The sequence below is a fragment of the Arvicanthis niloticus genome, chromosome 20, assembly GCF_011762505.2.
Source record: "Arvicanthis niloticus isolate mArvNil1 chromosome 20, mArvNil1.pat.X, whole genome shotgun sequence".
NCBI lineage: Eukaryota > Metazoa > Chordata > Mammalia > Rodentia > Muridae > Arvicanthis > Arvicanthis niloticus.
This window is the reverse complement of record NC_047677.1, coordinates 44,930,119-44,956,230: the sequence shown is the minus strand read 5'-3', so window position 1 is coordinate 44,956,230 and position 26,112 is coordinate 44,930,119. Positions and strand designations below refer to the sequence as shown.

General features: G+C 46.0%; 1 protein-coding gene and 1 pseudogene across 1 annotated transcript in view; both read left to right on the top strand.

Annotated features, from left to right (window-relative positions):
• Zfand3 (zinc finger AN1-type containing 3) overlaps nucleotides 1-26,112 on the top strand; it is a 193,911-nt gene that overhangs the window by 160,876 nt on the left and 6,923 nt on the right. The window contains exon 5 of the mRNA XM_034524491.2: nucleotides 16,921-17,088. Coding sequence (XP_034380382.1) covers nucleotides 16,921-17,088 — 168 coding nt within the window. The remainder of the gene's footprint in view (nucleotides 1-16,920; nucleotides 17,089-26,112) is intronic.
• LOC117724590 (tubulin alpha-1B chain-like) lies at nucleotides 2,955-4,454 on the top strand (annotated as a pseudogene).

Sequence of the window (26,112 nt, the reverse complement as noted above, 5' to 3'; positions counted from 1 at the left end):
TCCAAATCTGACTTTTAATTTGTCCGCTGCTGGTGTGATTTCTCTGTTCATGTAGTCATATCCCATGTTGGGCGCCAAATTTTATATTTTTAACTACATCTTAATCATTCAGTTTTACTGTGCTTATGAGTCACATGCTGGGGTGAAAGCCTGCTAACTCACAGAGGCGGAGAAAGCAACCAGCTGACCATCTTCTTCAGCCAACATTCTACACTGATTTTCTGGTCCTTCCTCAGTATTGGCCATTCCATCCCCTGGTCTATAGGTTGACAAGTTTTCTGTTAGTTTTGGTTCCATCGGTAGTTGATGAACCATTAGTAAACCATGTATTAGGCAAATTCTGTGACCATTCCGTTGGTCCCCACAGTTCAATAGGGAGTGGGAGGAGTGAGCAGTTTAGACAGTTTGAGCCATTTCCTCAGTGCAGAAGGCACAGACCCCCTTGCTACCACATCTTGGTCATGAAGGAATTTAGATAGGTACCAATTCCACTGTAATACCTTTCCTTTCATGGCTAAGTCTGCAAAGGACCCTGCCTTTGAATGGACCTAATCCATTATTGAAAGGGGCATCCTTCTGACTATAGGGTTGTTGGCAGTGACTGAGTATAAAGCTAATGCCTCGTCAAATGTCCAGATTTATTTTGCAGAGAGATAGTGTTTATTCTCTGTACATGGAATGCATTTGCAATAGAAGCCATAAAGCAAATGTTGGTGGATTCCTTCTTGCTTTATGAAGAATCTCCAGTTACCAGTTCACCAATAAATATGACATCCATAATTAGGGTATATAGCAGTTCCCAATTAAATCTACTTAAATTGATCTTGGCGGTGGTGGTCCTCGCTGCCTGCCTCAATGTTCTAGGTTTCTGAATGAAATACACATACACACACACACACACACACACACACACACACACACACAGAGCACCTTTATATTTTGATATGCCTTAAGCAGTTCAATGGCTAGACCACTTCCTAACTTCCACTTGGCTAATGCACTTCCCTCTGATATTCCTGAGTTATTACTTATTAAAACCTATATACCATCCTTCCTGCCCTGGATCCAGTTGGGAAGTCCTCTTGGGCCCATATATCCTGGCTCCTACATGGCAAGTATACTTTCTGTCCTATACTGTCTCAGGCATAGTGTCCCTCTTTTTCTTCTCCCAGCATGGTGGATCTTCTCCTTTCTCTCCTTCCTCCCTGTCTCTTACACAGGAATCCTAAAAGTTCCATCTCCATCTGCCCTGCCCAGCCATTGGCTGCCAGCAAGTTTATTTACCAATAAGAACCAATTGTGGGTAGGATCCCTCAGTATCTTATACATGGACTCTTGTGTAAACAGTTTTGGGGGCCCAAATTAATATAATACAAGCAGCATTAGGCCAAACTCCCTACAAGGGTATCACTTGGTTCAATATTTGTCAGGGTTGCATGCACAGAGATGAGCTTACTGGCATTTGCAAAAGCTGCTCCTATCACCTTTGGAAATTAGCTGCCTTTCCAGTAACCCTGTAGAAGGTTTTTATAATAATCTATAAATATATTTTGTGGTTTTTTTCTAGTATGCAAACATACCAATTAATACCAAACAACAAAATTTTTTTTTTTTTTTTATCTCAGAAGAAAACTTAAAAGGTAATGTCAAAGATGGCATGGGCCATGTGACCATTTGTAGTCTAATATTCTAACATGAAATTAAGACACATGGGTTAAAAATACCCAGTTTTCATTTCATGCCACTAAGGCAAATGTGCCTTTGGTAAATTATCATTTGAAAATATTAGTACTTTTGTTTTTATTTTTTCATGCCTGATCAGATGAGAGGCATTTGTTAGTTTTCACAAGTTAGTTTGGACTGAATGGCCAGGCTGTCTGATGAGCTGTTGCCTCTCCTTATCCAGGAGGCCTCTCCTATTGGAATCTAATCTTTATCAGTCCTGATGGTATCCATAGCTTTCTTTTCCTGTGGAAACAAAGACAAAACCTCTTCCCTAGTATAACACATAGCCCAGGTTCCATTCTGAGGTCAACACATCTTTAAGATATACAGGATGATTTAATTCAGCAGTGTTTTCTATTATCCAATGTCTCTCCATAGCTATTGTTTCTTTCTTATTAGCATTTAAAAATTTAAAGTTAATAAAGCACTATGTAATCTGTCTCTGGGCGTCTTTATTACTCCTTTCTGTTTATTAAGCATATTTTTTAAAGTGTGATTAGATCTTTCTATAGCTGCTTGTTCTATAGAATTGTGTGGTATGTCTGTAATATGCTTTATGTTATAATATGCAAGAAACTGTTTCCTTTTACTAGAACCATATGCTGGAGCATTGCCAGTTTTAATTTGTACAGATACCTTGATAATAGCTGTAACTTCTAATAAATATGTAATTAATAGTATTTATCTCCTGAAGAGGCCAATCTGGTTCCCAAGATTTTGGTGAAATTATTATTACATCTGCTCCTGTGTCTATTAAACCTTTAATTTCAATGCCATTTATTTATATTTTTAGCTTTGATCTCTGATCATTGACAACAGTTTGCCAAAATACTTGTTTTCTGATCTCTCCTGAATTTTTTGTTTGACATATTGAAGCTGTTCTGTCCTTGATTACATTAGTAGGCATTAAATCTTTTAACTGCTCTGTGGATGAGTTTCTCTGATGCTGATAGGGTTATTTTGCCTGTCCCTTGTTGATCTGCTTTCATTAGCCTAATACCTGCTTTTGCTACATCTTTTGCATACTCCATCCAGAAGGCTGAGACCTTCTTTTTGGATTATCTCTAGAAAAACCATTGTTTCTAGGAATGCCTTGCCCACAATCCCTTTTCAAATGACCTTGCTTACCATAATTAAAACATCTGCAACCTTGGTGCGTTACTTACCTCGACTCTTAGCTGTCAGAAAAAGTAATCCGACCTGGTGTCTTCTTCTGACTCCTAACTACCATGCATGAATGTGTCTCTGTTCGTATTGGCTAGGCTGGTATCCAGATTGGCAGTGCCTGCTGGAAGCTCTGCTGCCTGAAACATAGCATCCAGCCTGATGGCCAGAGGCCAAATGACAAGACAAGACATTGGGGGGAAGAGAGGATTCCTTTAACACCTTTCTAAGTGAGACAGGCACTGGCAAGCATGTGCCTGGGGCAGTTTTTATTGACCTGGAAGCCACAGTTATTGATGAAGTTTGCACTTGTACCTACCACCAGCTCTTCCACCTTAAGTAGCTCATGACAGGCCAAGAAGATGCTGCCAGTAAATATGCCCACAGCCATTATACCATTGGCAAGGAGATCATTGGCCTTGTATTGGACAGAATTTGCAAAGTGGCTAACCATTGCACAGGTCTCCGGGGCTTCTTGGTTTTCTATAGCTTCGGCAAGGGAACTGGCTCTGGGTTCACCTCCCTACTAGTGGAGAGGGTCTCTGTTGATTACCAAAAGAAGTCCAAGCTGGAGCTCTCCATTAACCCTTCCCCCTGGGTTTCCACTGCTATGGTTGAGCCCTACAACTTCATCCTCACCACCCTGGAGCACTCTGCTTGTGCTTTCATGGTAGACAATGAGGTCATCTATGGTATCTGTCATAGAAATCTTTTTTTTTTTTTTTTTTTTTTTTTTTTAATGTGTAGCCCAGGCTGGCCTCGAACTTGTGATCCTCCTGCCTCTGCCTCCTTCAGCAAATCCTACCGGCGTGCACCACCACAACCGGCTGTCATAGAAATCTTAATACTGAGTGCCCACCTTTTACTAACCTTAATCGCCTGATTGTGTCTTCCTTCACTGCTTCCCTCAGATTTTATGGGGTGCAGAATGTTGATCTGACAGAATTCCAGACCAACCCTCACATCTATTTCTCTCTGGCCCTTACGTTCCTGTCATCTCTCTGAGAAAGCCTACCATGATCAAGTTTCTGTAGCAGAGCTCACCCACCAATGCCTGCTTTGAGCCATCTAACCAGATGGTGAAATGTGGCCCTCTCCATGGTACATACATGGCTTGCTGCCTGCTGTACCACGGTAATGTGGTTCCAGAGATGCCGATGCTACTGTTGCCACCACCAAGACCAAGAGCAGCATCCAGCTTATGGACTGGTACTCCACTGGTTTCAAGGTTGGCATTAATTACCGGCCTTCCACTAATAGGTTACCATTAATTACCAGGCACCTACCACCACCAGGTACCTGGTGGTGACCTGGCCAAGGTCCAGAGAGCTGTGTACATGCTGAGCCACACCATAGCCATTGCTGAGGCCTGGGCTTGCCTAGATTACAAGTTTGGTCTGTTGTATGCCAAGCATACCTTTGTGCACTGGTATGTGGGTGAGGGCATGAAGGAGAGGGAGTTCTCTGAGGCCCGTGAGGACATGGCTGCCGTAGAGAGTGATTATGAAGAGGTTGGTGAGGGTTCTGTTGAAGGTGAGGGTGAAGAAGGAGGAGGAGAATACTAGTCGCTGCGTCACGTTCAGCTCCAGCATTAGCGGCAAGCATCGGTGCTCATGTGTTACTTCATTCTGTGATCACTTCTTCTCCATGTGTACTGCAAGGTGGTCTCTATGATGTCTTGAAGTAAAAGCTTTAAGAAAAAATTTCTCCATGATGTCTTGAAGTAAAAGCTTTAAGAAAAAAAAAATTATGGTTTTTCTTTTTCTTATTTCTTTTTTCTTTTTCCCTTTTTTTTTTTCTTTCTTTTTGGGTTAATTTTGTATCTAGCCACTTTGCTGAAGGTGTTTATCAGCAGTAGGAGTTCCCTGATAGAATTTTCAGGATCATTTGTGTATGCTGTTCTATCATTTTCGAATAGAGATACCTTGGCTTCTTCCTTTCCAAATTGTATCCCCTTCATCCCCTTTACTTGTCTTATTTCTCTAGCTAGAACTTCCAGCACTATATTGAATAGAAAGCAGCCTTGTCTTGTCCCTGATTTTAGTGGAATTGCTTTAAGTTTCTGTCCATTTAATTTGATGTTGGCTATTGGCTTGCTGTACAGTGCCTTTATTATGTTTAGGTATGCACCTTATATCCCTGATCTCTCCAAGACTTTTAACATGAAAGGGGTGTTGGATTTTGTCAAAAGCTTTTTCAGAATCTAATAGATAAATGCATTTGTAGAAGAGTAAAATCATATTTAAACTTCCTCATTCCTGGAATAGCAGTTGCAGTAATTGACACAATTAAAAACAGATCCTATTGGGTTTGGAGGGAGACAGACTAGGAGTGACATGTCAAAGTCTGCGACAAGTCGTAAGAAATACTTACAAGTAAGAGTTGGCTTCATAAGCCTGGGAAGGTATGAGCTTCAACCTCCCTGTTGATTTTCAGTTCCAACGGGCCCTCACCAATTTTCCCATCAGACCTTGAGTGGGGTCAGTGTTTCTGGGAAGGAGTAAGAAGGCTCTCCTACCAGTCATCGGCAAGCTTGGCTACTCTGGAATGTAATTACATGTGGGATTTTCTTTCTGAACATAATTTCAGCCTTACCAGAAAGGTTAAGAGATGGTAGAAAATTCCCAGGTACCTCTCATACAGGTCTTCAGAGTTAGTGTTTTTACCACACAGACTGTACTTCTGCATGTTTCTCTCTACATATATATTCATATCTCTTACTATTTAGGTAAGTTGCAGACAGTAGTCTTTTATACAAAATCTTTAATGTCTAATTCTTAAAGCCAAGACTCAGTCTTATATGGTCGTGGTATAATTTTCAGAGCTGAAAATTTAACTTTAATGTAGTACATAGTATTTTTAGTATGTTGTTTGAAGTGTGGACATCTTGATAAATCATTCTTCAAAGAGTTGAGGCTAAAACATTAGGTACTTGGTCCTCTTAACGTTTCAAATATGTATGGCTGTGGCAGACAATTTTCACAATTTACTAACTGCTCTCCTCTAATTATCTAGCAGCTTCCTTCACGGATGGGGTTGCTTCCCTCTCCTTTAAAAACGTGCCCTTCTGTCTTGTTCTAAGGCGCTGGCTTACTCCAGCTCACCTAAACCTGAGCCCCCTTGGTAATGTGCATCATGGATGCAGCCCCAGGGATGGGAGCCTGACGCCTGGCTCGGGTGAGAAGAGGCTACAGTGTTCTTTCTGGGCACAGTGGTCACTGGGGCCTCACATCCAACGTTGTTACTGTGTCACCTTGGTTATTATTTACAGGCTTAAGGATTTACCCTGGCAGTAATGAGCCAGAGACTAGATTTGGGGTAGAAGAAGAGGAACTGAATTAAGCTCAGTGCTAAATTGGAACAAAAATAGTTTAAAAACAAATCAGCTGTTTAATTTTAGCATCCACTCAGTCATGCATTCGAGCTGATTTCCTTTAAACAGCAAAATAGAAGTGTTCAGGCATTTTCCCCTCTCATTAAACATACGGCGCACACCTCATGGATGCCAGTGTCTCATGGCAAGAGGGCCATCATGAGGAACTTGCCTGTACAGAAGTCAGGGCTGGCTTCCCTCCTTCCCTCCCTCCCTTGTCCTCCCTCCTTCATTGTTGCTGTGCTGAGCAGCAGTGTAGCTAAGGCTGTACCTTGCCTGGAAGCTGGCATTGTTAGTCAGGTAGGTAAAACAACTGAAGATTTAAAAAGCACTCCAAGGAGGATAGTGTGAACGAAAGTGTTTGACCTCTAGTGTTTATTTATGATGTTAAAAATAACTTAGGAAACCATTTAAGTTTAATATTCCATTTATCTTCATCTATTTCCCTACCCCATTCCTACAGGTGGTATTTCTACATAAAGGACAGCTTGTCAGTCTCACCCCCAGGCAAGCCATTGATGCTTTGAAGACCAGATACTATAACCTTTTGAGGGCACATGGTTCTTTCTCCTTTAACCCTTTCCAAATATTAGCTAGCAATAAGGAAAAGTCATTGTAGTTACCAGTGTAACCCACTGTCTGAAATAGTTAGAAAACTCAGAGATCTGCCATGAAAACCTGTAGACTTAATGGAATTGGGGCATAGATTTACTCTACGTTTTTAGGAAGCTTAACCCTTAAATTTATGTTTTATGAAACTAACATCCATCCTGTATATAATGACATGAAAATTAGAGTGTGGATGTGACCCCTGAAGACAGAAATTGTCCTCTTTGGTAGCCCTGAAGGAGAGAGCGGGTCAGAAGTGAGAGACTGTTCTCTTGATGCATCCAGGTGTGGGTGCCACCCTCGTCGGTGGTTTGTATCTGAGGAATGGAAGTTAGAGGGCGTGCGGCTGACAAGAAGTACTATTTCATTTTCTCTTGGGTTTCCTTTCTCTTTCCTCCTTCCTCCTTCCTCTTTCCTTCCCCTTTCTTCTTTTCCCCTTCCTCCCCTACTTCCTGAGTGCTGGGATTCTAAACTTGGGCCACTGTGCCCATCTTTCTTGAGTTTATTTTTAATTTTTTTAAGAAAAAATATTATATATCTATGAGTGTCTTGACTGCATGTAGGTATGTGTACCACATACATGTCTGATGCCCGCAGAGACTGGAAAATGGTGTTGGATCTTCAGGAACTGGAGTTATAGACAGTTGTGAGCCACCATTGGGTGCCAGGAATTGACCCTGGGTTTTCTGCAAGATTACCCAGTGCTCATAACTGCTGAGCCATCTCTCCAGCTCCCCCCATGCCCCTCCCCCAAATAAGCAGGATGTCATGTAACCCAGGTTTGTCCCACACTCAGTACATAGCTGGGGCTGACCTGTGTTAAAATCACAGATATGTTCACCATACCTGGTTTATGCAGTCCTGGGGATCAGACCCAAAGCTATGTTTATGGTAGGCAAACACTAAACTGAATAATTACCCCAGCTTCTTGAGTTTTAGTTTTTCTTTCCTGTCTCTCTTGTCCTCTCAGGAAAGTACCCTTAGTCTATGGTGTACTCTACTTAGCGGATAGTTGTTTAAAGTCAGTGCGTTGTAACATTGTACTCTTAAGGGACCCAAGTAGATCATAAACAGAAGAGATGATATATTGAGGCTATTTAGGAGTCTAAAGGAAAACTGAGGAGTCTGGGGATACAGCTCAGGTGGCAAGACTAGCAGGGACAGGTTTTGCTAATGAAGATGCCAAAATCAGGAAGTCACTAGTTGCTAGGCTGAGCAAGGACCCACAAGAGGACTGCTGTATTTATTGCCAGCCTGGTAGACTGCTGACCAGCTACTGTTCTTGGGATGCAGCTCTTGGTGATGCCCTCTTAGTAAGTAGCAGTGGCTCTCGCAGACCACGGTGCTGATGTGTAGCTTCCCAGAAGTCCGTGGATGTGTGGGCTGCTGGCCACTGTGTGCCTGTATCAGGCCGTTCGCTGTGGAAGCTGGAAGAGGCTGTCAGAGGCTGAGAAGATGTGTGAGGCCCACAGAGTACTGAGATGTCTTGATTTACCTTTCCTGATTACTAAAGTAGACTTTCAAATGAAGTCACCCAACTTGGTCCTGAGCTGTTTGTATTGTACAGGTAATCAGTAAAGACTGATCATGGATTTTCCCACAGTAACATAATAGTGATTGAAATCCAGCATTAAGCCCAAAATATGACAGCACCAGTTACCACATCATGTAGATGTGGTAAAATAAAGATAATTTTATATAAATTAAATTGCCATAATTACAGAAATCCAGAGTTATTAGCAGGTATGAGAGGAACAGAGTCAAACATCATATAAATCACTCCAAGAGCAGTGAATGAAGTTGCCTGACAGACATCTGTCTCAGAGAGACGTTGGTGATGGTTGTGGTCAGGGTCTGCAGCACAGAGAGGAGCTTGTCTTCATCACCGCTCAAGGGCCAGAGCTTCTTCCCTCCCTTAATGTAGGGACCGCTGTGCCTCCATGTGTAGAGAATAGAAGCACAGCCTCCTGGTAATGAGGTTCTCCATGGAAGAGCAGACATGGTCTTCACCTGGCTGGCAGTCCAGCACCACAGAGAGTCCAACTGAGAAATGGGAAGTTCCTTTACCCTGTGTGTTGGTTTTCCCATCTGTGAGATTCAGGAAATAATAATACCTCCCTTGTTGCCTTGTAGAAATAGAGTTAACATATGTGAAATGTTTAGAAGGTGTGTGTTCATAACATGCACTTTGTTAGTACTCAGTTTCTGCTACTGCAGAAATTTAATAATGGGAGCCTCTTTAGTCATATATTTGCCTACTTTGATGAATGGTTTTAAAAATTATGTTGGAAAAGCCATGCGTGGTGACGCACACCTTCAATTCCAACACTGCTAAGGAGGTAGGAATGGGAGAATCTCTTAAGTTTAGGCCAGACTGGTCTATATAGCAAGTCTCAGGCCAGCCAGCCAGGACTACACAGTAAGTAAGACCCTGTCTCCAAACAAAACCAAAATATTGCATTGACAGGGCGTTTCATGTTGTGTGATTCTCTGTCTGTCTGTCTGTCTGTCTGTCTGTCTGTCTCTGTACTTGTATATCTCTCTGGAAGCGTTCTTGAAATAGCCAAGATATAGAAATGGAGAACAGAGAATGACTATCGCAGACCAGACAAGGGCTTGGAGAAGGTTGTGGCATGGTTCTAAAAGCAGATACGCCAGGTGGAGTAGTGATGCCTGTGCTCCCAGCACCTGAGCACGCGGTCAGTTTAGACAGCATAGAGAAATTCTGTAAGAAAAACAACAGGCACACAATATAAGGATTCTTGTGGTGATGGATGTGTTTCCTGCCTTGAAAATGCCTGTCTAACATAAGCTGCCTGGTGTGGGGAAAGTGGGTAAAGAGTACAGGAAATATTATTTCTTATAACTATGTGTACAAAGGACTATGTAACCTTAATTTTTTTTTTAAACCTATTTTTAATGATGGTTCTTAAACACTTTACCCTTTTAGCCCATCACCCACCAGAGGTAGTGGAAAAGAAAGGATACGGGGGAAGTGGATCTGTTTAGAAAGGGTCTTTGGAGCAAATCCCGTCTGTGTTGTCAGGAAACAGGTCACTGTGTTGCCAGTTCAGTTCACAGGTCAGCAGCAGCAGCTCCATCCACTCGCAAACGCCATGATACACCAGCAGTCCAGTTTGGTCGAGTCAGGATAGCAACAGCGGTGACATGACCTAGCAGAGCCGTGTTCTCTTCTCTAAGTACCTTCATGGTGTGGAACAGTCCACTGGGGGTTTGGGGTAAAGAGAAGGTAGACAGGTAACTGCTCACTGGATGCCTTGCAGTAGGTGGGCGTAGGAGAAGACAGCAGAGTGACGCACGGGACCACAGCCACCTGCCTCCTGATCACACAGAAGGGAGCTCAGGAGATGCCTTTTCCTGAATCATTTCTCCCCTGTCAACTAACTCCCTTCACTCTTAATGGTGGATATTCTACGTTGTGTGGTGTTCACACTCTACTCAGTGTCCCTTTACGAGGCTGAAGATTGTATGCAGAGTAAATTAAACACTTGATGGTGACTTCTGTCGTGGCCCCACACAGATGGCCACCTGTTACACAGTTCAGATACACTGGGGCTGTTACTAAATGATTTTGAGATTTTTGTTGAGAATGAACCTTGTTACTTTTTGTTTATGTTTTTAATGTAAGAGTTTCTTCAGTTTTTTTTTTTTTTTTAAGCAGCTTGAGCTATTTAACAATGAATACTCATTTTAATAGCCATTATCAACAATATCACAGTCAATCTGGAAGGGAAAGGCAATCTGCCCATAGGCTATACAAAAGCATGACTCTCTGTTCTGTGTTGGACGTCAGTCACAGGAATACAGTCAGACCACAGGAGAAGGTGAGGAAGCAGTACTAGTTAGGTCAGCTTGTAGTCTGTTAAACAGCCACTTCTTGCCAAGGCATAAGCGACCTTATGACCCCAGATGTCCAGTATTTGTCAGGTACTGTGGATGTAGAGGACTCTTCCCTCCAAACTCCAGAGGACCTGGGCTGATTACAGAGCACCTACCCTTTTTATGCTCTGTATGGACTTGTAGGGTGCCTAGAGAAATTTTTATGGTTTTTGGTTTTGAATTATGCATTAGAGAAGATGTATGCAATTAAACATCTCCTTTCTTAAAAGTTAATATCTGATGTGTTTATAAAAAGATAAAGAGAATATATTTTATGGAGTGGTGTTAAGGTATGGGGGCCCATGCCCTGGCTGTTGCCAGGTAGCTGTGGGGTAGAGTTTAGACAGAATACTAACAGTACCAATATATAGAGATTCATAAGTAGAATGAACTGGGATGTGTTACATTCCATAGGAAAACTAACAAAGATATCTAAAAAGTCGTATGTGCTGCTACTTACAGTAATGTCTTCTAGTCAAGAGAATCTTTACAGTGCTGGGGGTCAGCCTAGAGATGGAACACTGGGCTGGGGCCTTAGGTTCGGTGCTATGGATAATAGGGTGTTTCTGTAGAGGCCCCTTCTACATTGCTGCCATGAGGACAACTAGAGAGAGCACTTACCCTCTAGAAGATGTCTGCTGTGTTTGGTTTTGAGCATCCCGAGGCAGAGACCCTTGAAGCTTGGTACATTCTCGAAAGTCTTCTGGTGCTACCTCACCAAGTTTTCCCATCTTCCTTTACATCACGGAGCAGAGTCAGAAGTCTGTGTTGAGTTTATAGGGTCTGTGAGAGGATGAGCCCCATCCTTGTGTACCTAAGAACATGGGAAGCCAGCCAGAGAAAATAGCTTGGAGTAAGGAGCCTGCGATTGGAAGGTGTGCCAGGTTAATGGCTGAACGTCGTGCTGCCTAGTGGGCTGTGGACAGTTGGGTGGTAAGTGGCTATGCTCTAGGATTGGCATCTAGCATGCTTCACAAAATTTTAGTCATCAGCCTCTAGAATCTTAGTCTGTCCATGCAGTGTTTTTGTTTTTTTAAGTGTGCTATTCTGAAATTATTCTAGGGTCATTAGAAATATAAGAAAGAAAAGGAAAATTCCATTTGAATTAAGTGCAAAAATAAATTTTTAATGGATAATGAGGGAGCTCACTGTCTTGAAGGTTTGGGTTTTTTTTTTTTTTTTTTTTCTCTTACTTTTTTTGGGTACACAGAGTAAAATGCCAGGAGAAGGTGAATCTAATCCCTCCACATGCTTTAAAAGCAAAGTGTAGGAAGAAATGTGTGAAGCAGGCCCTTTTCAAGTCTCTTTTATCAGTTTTTCCAGGGAGAGGCTGGTGGTTTTCGTGGACAGAGGTTTTTAGCGGCTTAAGCTCCTGTAAATGGTGGAGGGAGAGAGCAGTGATGTGAGGGTTCATTAATTATTGTTCTTACTGATGTCTGCACAGGCTGTTGGCATCATAAATGTCAGTCTGTCAAGAGACTGTGATAGGTCTGAAACTGATTGAGTACCTCAGCTGCCACTGAGCCGGAGACTAGACAGGCTCCCCTGTTTCTAGGCTGCGCGCGGAAGGTGTGGGTGGAGGGGAGGGTTCTGCTTTGTTGCATGTTGTCTCTGGCCCTGGGGTTCTGTGGTGAGGGTGTGTGCCCCCTGAGATGTCAGCAGGCCACAGCTCTGTTAGCTGCCTGGGGTGGGCGCGGGCTGCCAGCTGCACCGTGCCAGGAGAGTAAGAGACGGGATGCGGGTTTTGACAGACCTGACACAATTCATTTGGAAAATTTCAGGAGAGAACACGAGTAATAAAGACAGGAACAGTGACAGTGTGGAGCAAGCGTGGATCTCTGTCAGAGACAAACAGCTTGAAGAGGAGCAGCCCTGTTTGTTGCCGGCAGGCTTCAGTTGTAAATGTATTCCTGAGTTGAAAGACTCGGTGCTAGTTACTGTCTGCTCTTGGCTAGCAGATTCCAATTAGAGGAGATTTTCTTTGCAGACATTTGTTTTTTAAAAACACTGCACTTGTTTCCTGTCACATGATGAGCAGTGGTTGCCTTCAGACCAAGAAACTGGACGCAGGTTAACTAGGTGAAAGTTTTCTTAGAAGGTCTCACTTGGTGTCTTTGTCACTGGCGGAGAAGAGGGGTCTCCAGTGTTGAGAGCCTGGCATGGGGATGTGCAGCCGGTGTGGGCATACCCAGCCTAGAGTGGTTCTCAAGAGGAAGCTCACTGGAGAAAATGTGCTTTGTTGGCTCTTTATGAAGGACCTTAATTAGAAGTCACTGCTAACTCCTGGGGTGGGACTGGATCTAGTTGGCACTGCAGCTCCTCCAGCTGCTAATGAGTGCACCCCTTTCCAGGATGGCTTCTTCTGACAGTCACAGCTGCGTGTGAGAGTTATTTCTGTTCACCTTGCTCTCCACAGTTAACCCTTACTGCCCAAGTTCAGCATATGCAAATAGATTAATTAGATGGTTTCTGCCATTGATCCCCAAACTGAAAACGCTGCAAGTTGCAGGGGCTGAAACTTAGAAGCAGAAAGCAGATAATCAAGGTTTGATTTTTACTGTTAACTCATGCCTTTTCTGAGAGTCTTTTTTTTAACTGACTTAAAATTTATAATTGAATAGTTGAATTATTTAGGTCATTATTATGTAATTAGAATCCCTACAATAGACATCTGTTTCTCTTATTTAGGTAATTTACCCCATGGCACAAGGTTTCATTAAATAATTAGCAGAGGAGATATAAAATTCTTCCATAGCCATGCTGCTGAGCGTGTAGACCTGTTTATTTCATTAGCTTCTAATTAAAACACCAAGTTGACCTGTAAGAAAAATGTCAGAGAGTGACTGACTTCACCAAGAAGTGACAGACAGTGCAGTCAGCCCCCCCCACCCCCACCCCCATGGCATGGCCACATGCAGCAGACAGTGGGAGGTTTTCAATCCACTCCTCCTCATACCAGGGAGCATCCATTTAATGTAAGAGCCTCGGTGAGGGCGGAGAAAGTCAGTGTCCCAGAGCATCCCTTAGTGCTGAGGAGCCTAGTGTCTGGGAAGAGCGCCTTCATTCTAAGAACAGTCTGCTGGGGCGTTCATCCTGGTGTCGAGCAGTGGTGCTCAACCTCTGGAAGTCAAATGACCCTTCACAGGAGTCACATGTCAGATAGTCTGTATATTAGATATTGGCAGTATGATTCACAACAGCATCAAAATTACAGTTATGAAGTGGCAACAGTATATTTTTATTATTGGGAGTCACAGCATGAGGAAGGTTGAGACCCACTGCTATAGAGTCACGTAAGACTGCTGCTCACAGCACAGCTGCACACATAGATGGTTTGGTTGTCCACTTATACAGAAGCAAGGACGCCGACTCTTGGAGAAACAACTAGGGCCCAGTGGTTGTGCAGGATGGCCAGACCCTTGTAACCAGAAACTGTTGGTAGCATCAGCAGTCTCCCACAGACCCTGTTGTCCAAGAATACCTCCTTTGTGCTGTCTACAAGAACACCTAAGTTCTCAGTGTTTAAATGGCTAAAGGGAATCTCAGCATAGGGCCTTGCACATTTGTTCCCTAGCATTCTTGTTGGCACTGTTTTGCACATGATCTGATTAGATGACATTAAGAGAAGAAGAATTTCTGAGTTTGAGGCCAGCCTGGTCTACAGAGTGAGTATCAGGACAGCCAGGGCTACACAGAGAAACCCTGTCTCGAAAAGAGAGAGAGAGAGAGAGAGAGAGAGAGAGAGAGAGAGAGAGAGAGAGAGAGAGAGAGAGAGAGAGAGAGAGAGCCCAGCCTGGACCATCCTAACTTTGAGGGACTCCACAAAGCAGGTATAGTGAAAATACCTTGGCAGGAAGACCATGCAGACGTGAAATTTGGTTTCCAGCCACGGCCACATGCAGTGTGAATGCTTTTCTTCACATCGCCTTCTTGATGCCATTGAATTCTGCAGGGCTCCTCTCTTCAGCGTTGTTGATACCTGAAAGGGAAGTGTGTGCTCCCCAGTAGGTGGCACATTTGGCCATTTGGGCAAAAGTTCTCAAAGGAGCTTTGAATTCTAGCTCTGTGCTTTTGCAGAGGGGTATACCTGTCAGAGGTGGAGGTGAAAGAGGCCCATGGTGTGAGGGGCCTTTTTCCTTTTTACACTATAAGTATGTGAGTGCCATGTGTAGCCTGTGTTTAGCTTGCTTGTTCATTCATTCAGTTGGCAGGGCCTCACTTTGTAGCCCAGCTGACCTGCAGGTTGTTATGCAGACTCAGATGGCCTTGAGCTTTCAGAGATCTGTCTGTCTTTACTTCCTGAGTTAAAGTTTTCAGTCTGGAGAGAAGGCTCAGGGGGTAAAGGACTCTTCCTTCTCTTCCAGAGGTCTAGAGTTGAGTTCCCAGAACCTGCACCAGCTGGTTTGTAATTACCATAATGCTAGTTCCAAGGAACCTCATGGTCTCTCCTGGCCTCAGAGGCTTTCCACTTACATGTCCTGTAGGTCACACACACACACACACACACACACACACACACACACACACACACACACACACACACCTCTCCTCTCTTCCTTCCCTCCTCCTTCTCTCTGCACCCTCCTCATAATAATTAAAAAAAAAAAAAAGTTTTCAATTTGTCTCAATCTTGTATGGCCCACACCTCTTATCTCAGGTTAAGGGACATTATTACTTTAAAAAGAGATACTTCAAATAGGACATGCAGTAGAGGTTTTCTGTATAAAAATAGTGCTATTTTTGTGGAAAAGGACCCCAGGAGAGCAGTGTGGCTCATGCAGGGTGAATTCCTTTGGCCGGCTGTTCTGTAATGATTTACATTTAGATTGTTGGTTTTTGCTCTTGTGGAGGCAGGAGGAGGGGCCTGGCCTGCATGGCGGCCTTAGTCACTGCTCTAGCGAGGTCTGGACAGCTTTGTTCAGCAGAGCTGGGAAACAGGCTGAACTTGCTATCAGTTGCTTTCACCCGAGGGCTTATTTAGTGGTTTGTGTTGGGGAAATGTCACCCAGGGTAGGGGGAGCTGTGCGAGATGAGAGCGGATCCTGTGCTTGTGAAGAATGGTGCGGGCCATCTGTGCTGGGTGGCAGGGGCCAGGGCTGTGGACACACCGTTCGTTCCACACAGAACAGGCTGGGGAAGGGTACAGAGACAGTCTGTGCCAATGTGTCCCTGCATGCTCCAGCTTCTCCAAAAGCCCCTTCATAGAGAGCAAGGACTGGCAGAAGAGGACTCGCACATCTGCCTAGTGCCTGCTGTAGTCTTAGTCACTAAACAGATGAACGAGTCCTCTTCCCCCAGAAGAGCTAAAGGATATTTAGTTTTCATTTCTGTGACAGACACCCAGGAGGCAAGGGTCTTAGGCTTAGTTTGCTTGTGGTTTCAGAAGTCCCAGTTTATGCAGAAGGGAGGGTGTGTTTTCTTTACATCGCCTTGTTGATGCCATTGAATGCCACAGGGCTCCCCTCTTCAGTGTGCTCCTCCACATCCTGGCAGACAGGAAGAATCCAGGGCAAGATAGTCCCCCAAGTGACACACCCCAGGGACCTCTCTCCCTAGCCCGCCCCTGCCTTGCACAGTTGGACCACTTCCTACCCTGTCTCTTTACAGCTTGAGTACACTAATGGCAATGTTAACAGGCTGTCTCAGCTGCCTCACAGACAGCCAGAGGGTACTGTACTGATCTCCTAGTGTTTGCCGTCTAGTTGGGTTACAGGACTAGCCCTCATGGGGCATGCTTCCCCAAAGGGGGATGACTATAAGGCAGTAGAAAGGACTGGCTTGCTGTGGACAGGGTTAGGTGTTCCACATGGGTCAGTCTAGGAACAAGACTTAGTTGACCATTTGACTGGAGCAGCGACTTAGAAAGGTTTTGTGTGGGCCTGGGTGAGCAGTGCTGTGGGGAAAGAACAGGGTGGTACTGAGAGTAGAGGTCAAGGCAGTCAGGAGGCAGATGTGGATCAGGCAAAACTCAGAGGGAAGAGAGGGTACAGGTTCTTGATAGGTGCTTCTTTGAATCAAAAGGGTTGTCAGTGGTTTGAGGCAGAGCAACTTGGGGGTCATTTGACTGCAGTATGAGAAACTAATTGTAGAGACTTGTGTCTGCCCTGCCAGGTAACACTCCTGACCCCTAAATGTCTTGTTTTGGTCAGATTCGCAGTCTGAGAACGAGGCCTCACCCGTGAAACGGCCGCGACTAGCAGAGAACAGTGAGCGGGCTGAGGAGAGCAGCCGGTCGAAGCAGAAGAGCCGGCGCAGGTGCTTTCAGTGCCAGACCAAGCTGGAGCTGGTGCAGCAGGAACTGGGATCCTGTCGCTGTGGTGAGTGCCCTCCCCAAGGCACTGTCCTGGTCCTGGTCTGTTCTGTCTCACTCACACTGGCTGCTGCTTGGCGGCCTCATTCCACTCAGTCATGGCTGCTTTCCAGTCGGGAAAGTAACAAACTAACAAGTCTGTGAAGGGCACCCAAGACTGAGCTCACTTAGAAGAGTTTTTAGTTACGGCTTGCTGAGGTAGTTTCCTTGTGGAGCCTCATGGACCCATTGAGGGACCAGCCTGAGGCAGCAGCAACATCACCTTTCCTCCTCTGCTGCTCAGCACAGGGTCGCCTCTTAGGACTCTGTGCACGGATATGATTTCTAAACTGTGTCTTGTACACACTGAAACCAAACATAGGCAAATTCTGCTTTTCTTAATGACCACATATATCATGTCGCAAAGGTAAAATGGTAGCTATATTATTTTAGGGTCACAGTTTTCCTGTCACTTGGTATGTGGAATAGAGTTTTTACCTGGCAGCCTCTGAGCCTGGCTCTGAGAATTCTCCCCCTTCCATTCCAAGAGGCGGGCTTTAACGCTACTCGTCTCTGTTGAGCTGTAGCTCTCCTACATTAGGGTACTGGCACAGGGCTGCACAGGTCGCTGAGGAGTTGTGGAGTTTGGGGGGCGTTGTCTGTCTTCTGAAGAGAACCTTTTCTGCTCTGTGCCTCAGCTATCTGCTGTGGAACTAAGGAAGCATGGGGTAGACTGGTTTCTCAAAATTAGGTTGGGACAGCTGTTCTGGCATGATCCCTCTATTTTGTCACGGTCCCTCCCTGGTATACCTTCATCTGTGGGGACAGGGAGCTGGGGTGTGGTATTCATTTCTGCTGTGAACTGTGAATAAAGGAGGAGTTGGGTAGTGGGAGCAGACACTGTCTGCAGGGTTTTAGACTTGGCTTAGACCAAAGCCTGTGGTATGGCCCAGTGAGGCAGGGTAGAGTTCTGTGGCAAGCTGAGGAAGTTTGGGGTCTGGCTTCACTCCATACTGAAGGTCTGTGTGATTGATCCCTGAGGTTCTTGTGTGTTGAGATGAGCTGTGCTGTCTTCAGCTTTTCTTCATGTTGGGCGCCCCCCTCCCCCCGCCCTTATTATACAGACTGCCTGTTTCTTGGTTAGAGGTAGAAACAGCCTCGCTTCCTTCTCTGACTGGGTGCTTGATAGTATGTAGGATTTGCCGGGGGAGATCAAGCAGTTAGTCCATGGGGTGCTCGCTGCCTTGCATCTGGCAGTGGCTAATGCTACCTTTCCTCTTCAGGCAGGCAAGGAAGTTCACAGAGTAGTTTAGAAGAGCCAGGTCTCTACATCAGTGCTGCAGCTTTGACGCAGACCACTCAGTTTCCACAGGTCTCAGCACCCAGCTGAAAAAGTCAAGAAGTAGTTATCAGACTGCCCCGTGCCTCTCACTGTGGTCAGCTGTACCATCCAATTGTCTCCGTCATCTTCACCCCTGACCAGGAGTCGGGTTCACTGTAGACCTGAGCTCTTTCTCAGCTATGTCACAGCATGCAAGTGCCATGTTGGCCAATTCTAAGAGGAAAGTCCATGTATCCTTTCTGGGGAGCTGGAGTTCACTCTGGCTCATGGAGAGCCTTAGACCATGAGCTCAGAAAGACGACCATGTCACCTGCCCCTGTTTAAAGGCGAAGGGCGGTAGGAAAACATGCGCTCTGGGGCCAGCTCTGACAAACTGCTTTGTGCTGCTCGCCTGTCTGCCTGCCTGCTGGGATTCCTTTAGGAAAAGGGTGGTCTGTGCTGTGTGGTGATTTCCTTGAGGACACATGGAAGGTTGGAAAGATAGGAGCTGCCCTGGAAGGTGTTAGAGGGAAACGTACTTACTACTGAAAGTGAAGACTCAACGTAGTTGAACTTAAAACAGAATACTTCTCCACTGCAGAATAATCGCTCTCGGGGTGTATTCTCCATCTCTTCTTCCATTCCCCTTCCATTCTGTACAGGTTATTAACTGCTGACAAGAAATTCACATCTCATAAATAATGCTTAAGAGCCATTGCTATATAAATGGAATGTGTTATGAATTGTGATGGGCCTTTTTGTAGCATTCAGTGCCTAGAGCAGGAAGAACAGAGGATGTCATTTTCATTAATTTCTAATGAGGTGCCAATTAAAGGCAGAGAAGGCGCTCCAAAGGGAAGAGTGGCCAAGCTCCCCAGAATCCTCCGCCCCAGGGCTGTCATCCAAGCACTGCCAGCAAAGCTTCTCTAAAAATTCCATTAAATTACAGTCTCATCGAGAGCACATACAGACACATTCAGCTTCCCTTTGATCTTCAAAAGAGCAATTTGTAAGGCGAGTTCTGAGCCTTCTCACACAGGACAGCTGTAGGTGATAGGAATTGTTAATTGGCAGAACATTCCCTGGGCTTGCAATAAGTAGGTGGATTTTGAAGATGATTTCTCCTCTGTCTCACTGTGACTAGATAACCTTTATGTCAACAATCCCAGAGGAGCATCCTTTTCCTGTGAAATCTTCCCAGGTGCCAGTTAGAAAAGGCATGTGGTATGGGTAGGCTGGTCCTGTGTCCTAGAGTGTCTTCCACAGTCCATGTGACAGAAGACAGCCACACGGAACAGGCTTGCTTGTTGAGTTTCTGTTTGACAGGGTGACAGAATTGATCATTCCTATTGCAAGTCTTGTCTGCTAAGGCCACCTAAACGCTGTGTGGTGTGACCCCTCCGCATGGCTTTGTTATTGTTAGGCCTTGCTTCTCAAGACCACAGAATTCCCCGTCAAGTACTAGTGTAAGGTCTTGTGTACATGTTTATATGTTTTAGTATGTGGAAACTCAGCAGGCTTCACACTGGGCCAGTGCTGCTTTTATGACCTTGTGGTAATCTCACGGTCTTGATTGTTTTCAGAGGAAGTTTTCTGTTGGTGTCAGAGCCCATGGTGCTGTGGCTGGGCTCTGCACGCGGTGCGTGGAGCTCTGCAGTGTGTTGTCTTCATGTGCTGCTGTGGCTGTTCTGTGGCTGTTGTTCACTGTCAGTAACAGGTGTTTGGGGGATGACCTTTCAAGGCAGTTTTAAGTTTTGTGAGGAGTAAGAGATGTATGGTATCTACAAGCTCACAGACTAGAAGCTGAGTGTGGCGCCATGAGAATCCCCCGGGCAGTGTGTCGGGATGCCCTCAATGGCCACTGCCAGGGGTTCAGTGAAGTAAGTCCCACGGGACATTACTTGTTTGGAAATACAAATGTTTCCCAGGCCGTCTAAGAGCTAGTTGTGATCTTCATGGCCTTTTGCTCCTCTAAAGTGTTCTCTGGGACCACAGACAGACATAGCTCTGTTACGCCGGTCCCAGCAGCACACTCCAGCTTCAGGGAGCTCACTCCAGTGCTGTTCCTGGGTCTCTAGCCGTGTTTCATTTGTGTGTGTTGGTCTAGTAAAGCTCTTTTTCCAAAGTTGCTTTCCTCTTAGTGTAGCACCTTGTTCCTGATCAGGCGCTGTGTGTATTATCTTTAGTTGTTTTCATCTGGAACATTCTTACCAACTTTCTCTTTTACAATTTTGACATTTTAAAATAAGGCTCTCTCTCTGTGTTGTACATGAGTACACACATGTGCACACACAAATGTTCCTGGGTTTTAAGTCAGAGTACCCCTCATCTGGAGTCCGTTTCTTAGCGACTTGAGTTGCACTCACTCTCTCAGCTGGCTACAGCTCTGCACTGTGCTGACGAGCTCTGCTGGGGCTTCACTCTGGAAGGCTTGGTGTTCTTCAGCGTCATGTGCACACTCCATGCTCCACCTCCGCTAGTGCACCCAGGAAGCCATGTGTGTGCGGAACAGACATTGACAGTATGTCAGTGCTTCTCATCATACCGTCCCTGAGAGGCTGGGCACCATGGCATATGCTGTTAATCCCTGCACTCTGGAGACAGAGGCAGGCAGATCTTGGAGTTTGCTAATCTTGTCTCTATAGAGAATTCCAGGCCAGCCAAGGCTTACATAGGGAGATCCTGTCTCAAGAAAAACAAATGTCCTTGAGTTTTGGTACCTAGTTGTGAATCTTGCCTGAACCAATCTCATGTGACAGTTGAAAATGATTTGATTTCACAGTTTCTGTTTGGCACTGGCATTCTTTGAGTGGAGACGGCCTTTTTTTTTTTTTTTTTTTTTTTTTTTTTTTAATTAAACCTATGGCTGCCATGGATTCCCCCTCCTTTCCACTGGCTTATGAGTCAGTGCTATATATAATTTTTTTCATTACTCACATTGTTCTGCATTTGGCCAATTGAAGTTCTTTCAGCCCAGCTCCTGTCTCCACTGAGGAGTTGAGGGAGGAGTGGGAGCATCACAGGATGTGTCTCCACGTTTCACTTCCTTCCCCGAGTCCAAAACCAGCTACTTCTGCAAAGACTGTAGGATGGGTCATATGCTGGGCCTGACAGGAAAGCTTGCACACATGTAAGAAACTACCATCAGACAAGGCAGCACTGGAGTCCTTAGCAACTTACAAGATACATTAAGAGGATGGGGCAGGAGGGCTTCATCCTACCTGGAAGACTGGACAGACTTCTGCAGTTCAGACCTTAAGGTTGGGTGTGGCTTAGATGTAGGAAAAGGCAAACACTTGGGCAGTGTTCGTTGTAGACGTAGGGTCTGCAGCTGGGCAGAACTGGCATCAGGGGCAAGGGCCTAGTAGAAAGGAAGAGAAGGCTTCTGGTTCTGGGTTGAGGCAGTCGGATATTAGCTCAGGGCAAGCACCGTCAGTCAGCATGATCTAGTGTCCTTTTAAGTCAAGCTGTACACAGCACACTGGAAATCTCCTAGCACAGCCGCACTGATCTGGCTGATACGATGGAGAGGCCCAGTCTGCAGGAGCTCCTGCTTTTGAGTCTGGTAGTGAAGGCCCAGGTTCTTCCCATACTCCTGAGATAGCAGTGGGGTGTGTGCGACCATAGCTCCAGAGGAAGGTGAGTCTTGTCCACACTCCCAAAAGGAAAAAAAACTATCCTCTGGCTGGAAATGACCTTAGGTGAGAGAAGCAAAGATGCTGGCGCCATGCGGCGGTATGAGGCTAGTATGCAAGGCTCTCCCTCCCTCACTGCGCTGGCTCCTGTAAACCAGCCACTCACCTAACAGCTGAGTGCCTGTGCTGCCTGTCTGTCACAGCAAATGAAAGTGTCAGACCTGCTCCCCCTCCAGTGGTCCAGCTGACCTGTGTGCTTGGCCAGGGCGATGTAGAGACGAAACAGATGTGGGGGCTGCCCTTCCCCAAGCTAAACAGGCAGCAGAGGCTGAGCTCTTCGTGTACAGGACCCCCAGAGCGAGCCTGCTCCATGTCGCCTGATCTCATGACAAGAAGGTTTTCACCTCAGTGGCCGTGTGGAGCTGCTGCTGTCTTAGCTCTCATCGGACCCAGGGGACAGCTCAGCCTGCCCAGACTATTTGTAGACAAACGAGGATTATTTTTAAAGAAATTACTGATATTTTATAGTTTTGCTCTAACCATAAACAATTTTGGTTAATTCTTTGTCCAGAAGGATTTTTAATGTTCTTAAAAACTAATATACCATAACATTTTACATTCCATAAAATTCTCCATTTCGCAATTCAGAAAGTTGTAGTAAATTCATTGAAGTCGTGTTGTCTTCACCCGTGGCTCTGTGGTCCGCATTCTAGAAAGACTCAGCCCCTCCGGCATGTTCACCTCCTGCCCGGCACCAGGCAACCACTGACCTGCTTGCTTTGGCAGTTTTGGTTTTTCTAGAGTTTGAGTGTTCGTGGTTTCACAGTGTGTAGTCTTAGGTCTGTGTCACATGGCACGCTATGCGAGTCGTCTGTGTTGCTTATTATTATATAACAACTATGTTGTTAGTTATTCTTCCTCTGGGCACGCCACGCTGAGAGGGTAGGCCATGTTTGTCCACTGCAGTGAGCGCTATCGTGTTTGTCCGCTGCAGTGAGCGCTATCGTGTTTATCCGCTGCAGTGAGCACTATCGTGTTTGTCCGCTGCAGTGAGCGCTATCGTGTTTATCCGCTGCAGTGAGCGCTATCGTGTTTGTCCGCTGCAGTGAGCGCTATCGTGTTTGTCCGCTGCAGTGAGCGCTATCGTGTTTATCTGCTGCAGTGAGCACTGTCGTAGTTATTCTTCCTCTGGGCACGCCTGAGCGCTGTCGTGTTTGGCCGCTGCAGTGAGTGCTATCATATTTGTCCGCTGCAGTGAGTGCTATCATGTTTGGCCGCTGCAGTGAGTGCTATCATGTTTATCTGCTGCAGTGAGCACTGTCGTAGTTATTCTTCCTCTGGGCACGCCTGAGCGTTGTCGTGTTTGGCCGCTGCAGTGAGCGCTGTCGTATAGATCTTTAGCTGGTCAGTCATGATGCACAACTTAGTTTTTATGGAGTAGATATGTGGGGCAGAGTGTTGAGTGGCAGGTGTGCACTTGAGTTTGTGTGTTTGTGTTTGTGTGTGTGTGTGCGTGCGCGCACGTGCTGTTTCCCGGCTCTGATCCACTGATTGTGAAAACGGGCCCCTTGCAGGGCACCCTGTGGCTGACCTCCCTGGGTGCCCCTGATATATGACGCGTGGCCTGAGTGTACTGAGTTATTTGCAGCAAGCTTCTTGCTTTGCTTCCTGTGACCTGAAACCGTTTTCCTTCCATGTGTCTCAGTGCTCTTTAGCCATAGGATGCAGTGGTTTCTTTCCTCCTCTGCTCAGCCCCAGCATAGACCATGAATACCAAGCAGACAACCAGTCAACACTGTTTACTCCTTGAGCCTGTGGCTTCCTTTGCTGGGTGATGGCCCAACACTGGAGCATGACTCCTTAGTTAGGCGAGATTTCACTGCCACCTTTTCTCCAAGATCAGTATTAGTGAAGTTTGTGTCTGAAAGTACCGTTACTTAAGCAGGCCAAAGTCTTGATGAGGTCACAGCACAGGTCCTGGAGACACAGACTTTAACAAGGTAGCCACTTCAGCTTTCCTATCTTGTTTGCCAGCAGGAGACAGAACACCATCCTTTGATAATGGCAGTGCAAACTCGTCCCTAAGAGCATCTTTTGGGGATGTGGCACAAGACAGGGCTTCTCTGAATTGTCCTGGCTGTCCTGGAACTGGCTCTGTCTACCAGTGTGGCCTCAGATTCAGAGATCCACTTGCTATATGCCTCTCCAGTGCTGGGATTAAAGGTGTGCAGCACCATCACCTGGCCCTGATTGCATCTTAAAGGCCAGTTTGTCTTCTCTAAGCCTCGGGCCGTCTGTGCTTGGCATGTTCTTGGTTGTTGGCTCTCATGGTGCCTGGTGTTGTTGGCACTGCAGCTTTTCAATCTGTGAGACTCAGAGCCAGGCTGCTGGGGAGCCAAGTTCCTGGGACAGAACCGTAAGGGACTTGAGAGGGCTGGGCCAGCTGAGAAGCTGCACCCCTCACTGACTCATGGGGAAGAGGACTTACTACATCTTAGCTCTGCCAAGATGGACTGACACAGCAGAGTTTAGAGACGGAAACAAAAAAAAGTGATTGTGTCAGTGGGTCACTGGAGCGCTTGGAAGAACCAGGCACTGGCCCTCAGCAGCCCCCTCCACACCTATGGGTGAGCATTCCTCTCTTTTTCCAGGATGGCTTCCTTGGAGCTTGTGTTCTCAGAGACTCCCCTACTGTCAGATAGGACAGGAGACCCTTTGTGTCTCATCAGAGACACCACCACCCAAGCATATACTCAACTGTGCAGTGGCTGGAAGACAGGTCAGGCTGGCCTGTGAGGAATCCCAGCTGTCCCTGGAGCTGCCTTTCAGATGCTTCACTCACTTGGCATGCCCTCTAGGAAGATCCTACAGGGCTGCAGGGAGCAGGTCTGAGCCGGTTTTGAATGCTCTCCCAAGCCAGAAGTTTTTGTTGAGTATTTAGTTATCAGAATGCCTGCTTTTGCTGCTCGGGAAATGGCTAGATCTGGGCTGTATGGGGGTGACAGAGGATGCTCCAATTAAAGACACATCATATGGACCGATTCCCACCCCCACCCACCCCCAGGGGCAGTCTGGCAGCTACCATTGAGTTTTTGCAAGGCCCAACAAGCCTCTTCCTCCTTGATCACAAGGATGCCTCCACACACGCCAACATCCTTGATGTGGGTCAGTCCTGGCCCTCGGGAGGGGCAGCTGAGTTAACACAGGAGGTTTGTGAGTCCTTGTCATTAATACATAGGGTGACGTGCTTCTTGTACTTACTCTGCCAAGTTACAGATTTATCCAGGAAGAGAGGGTAGGCTCTAGATTTATAAGTTAAGGGGCCAGATTTATGTTAATACTCTTGCTTCAATTAAACTGCTCTTCCCTGGAGCCGAGCTGTTGTACCAGGATTAATTTTCTGTTGAATCTTGAGTAACTGACCAAAGCACTTGTGTGACGTTGGGAAGTGAGCAGGAGTGGAGGTCTGCGGTGAAGTGACTCCTCCCAGCTCATCTGTGACCGGAGCCTCTCATGTTGTCCTTACGTGTCTGCGGAGAAACCTGTGAGCAGACGCTTGGATTGATCACAGCAGTAGGAACTTAAGTCTGTTAGTGCACAAGCACACGTGTCCATGTCAGTCAGTAATGGTGCCTGAGACACCCTGGTCACTCCCGGAACTAGAAGTACACTGGCTGGACTTCAGTGGGGAGGGAGGGCACCTTTGTTAACATTGTGTCTCTTTATGCTAGAAGTCATTCTTTTCTGTCTTTAGTGAGTTGTCTGTTGGAAAGGTTATTTATTGTTCGTCTTCATTGACTTTTGGAAGAATGGAATGAGAATCTCTCCCTCTGAGCTGTTTCTCTCTGGGGGAGGCGTGCAGCACACAGGGCACACAGCGCTCAGTCACTTACGGTAGAAGCACCACCAAGGTATAAAGCAATGGTTGAGGTGAGTGGGACTCACAGCAGGCTGGTTGGAAGAGTCGTCCTGGACAGACACGACAGTGTGGGCCTGTGTGGGTCAGCCGATGGTGTGGCAGGAGAGTGAGGGCGGCTATCGCCCAGCCGAGGGCTTCTTAGCCTTGCCAAATTTATTATTTCTAGCACTGAAGATT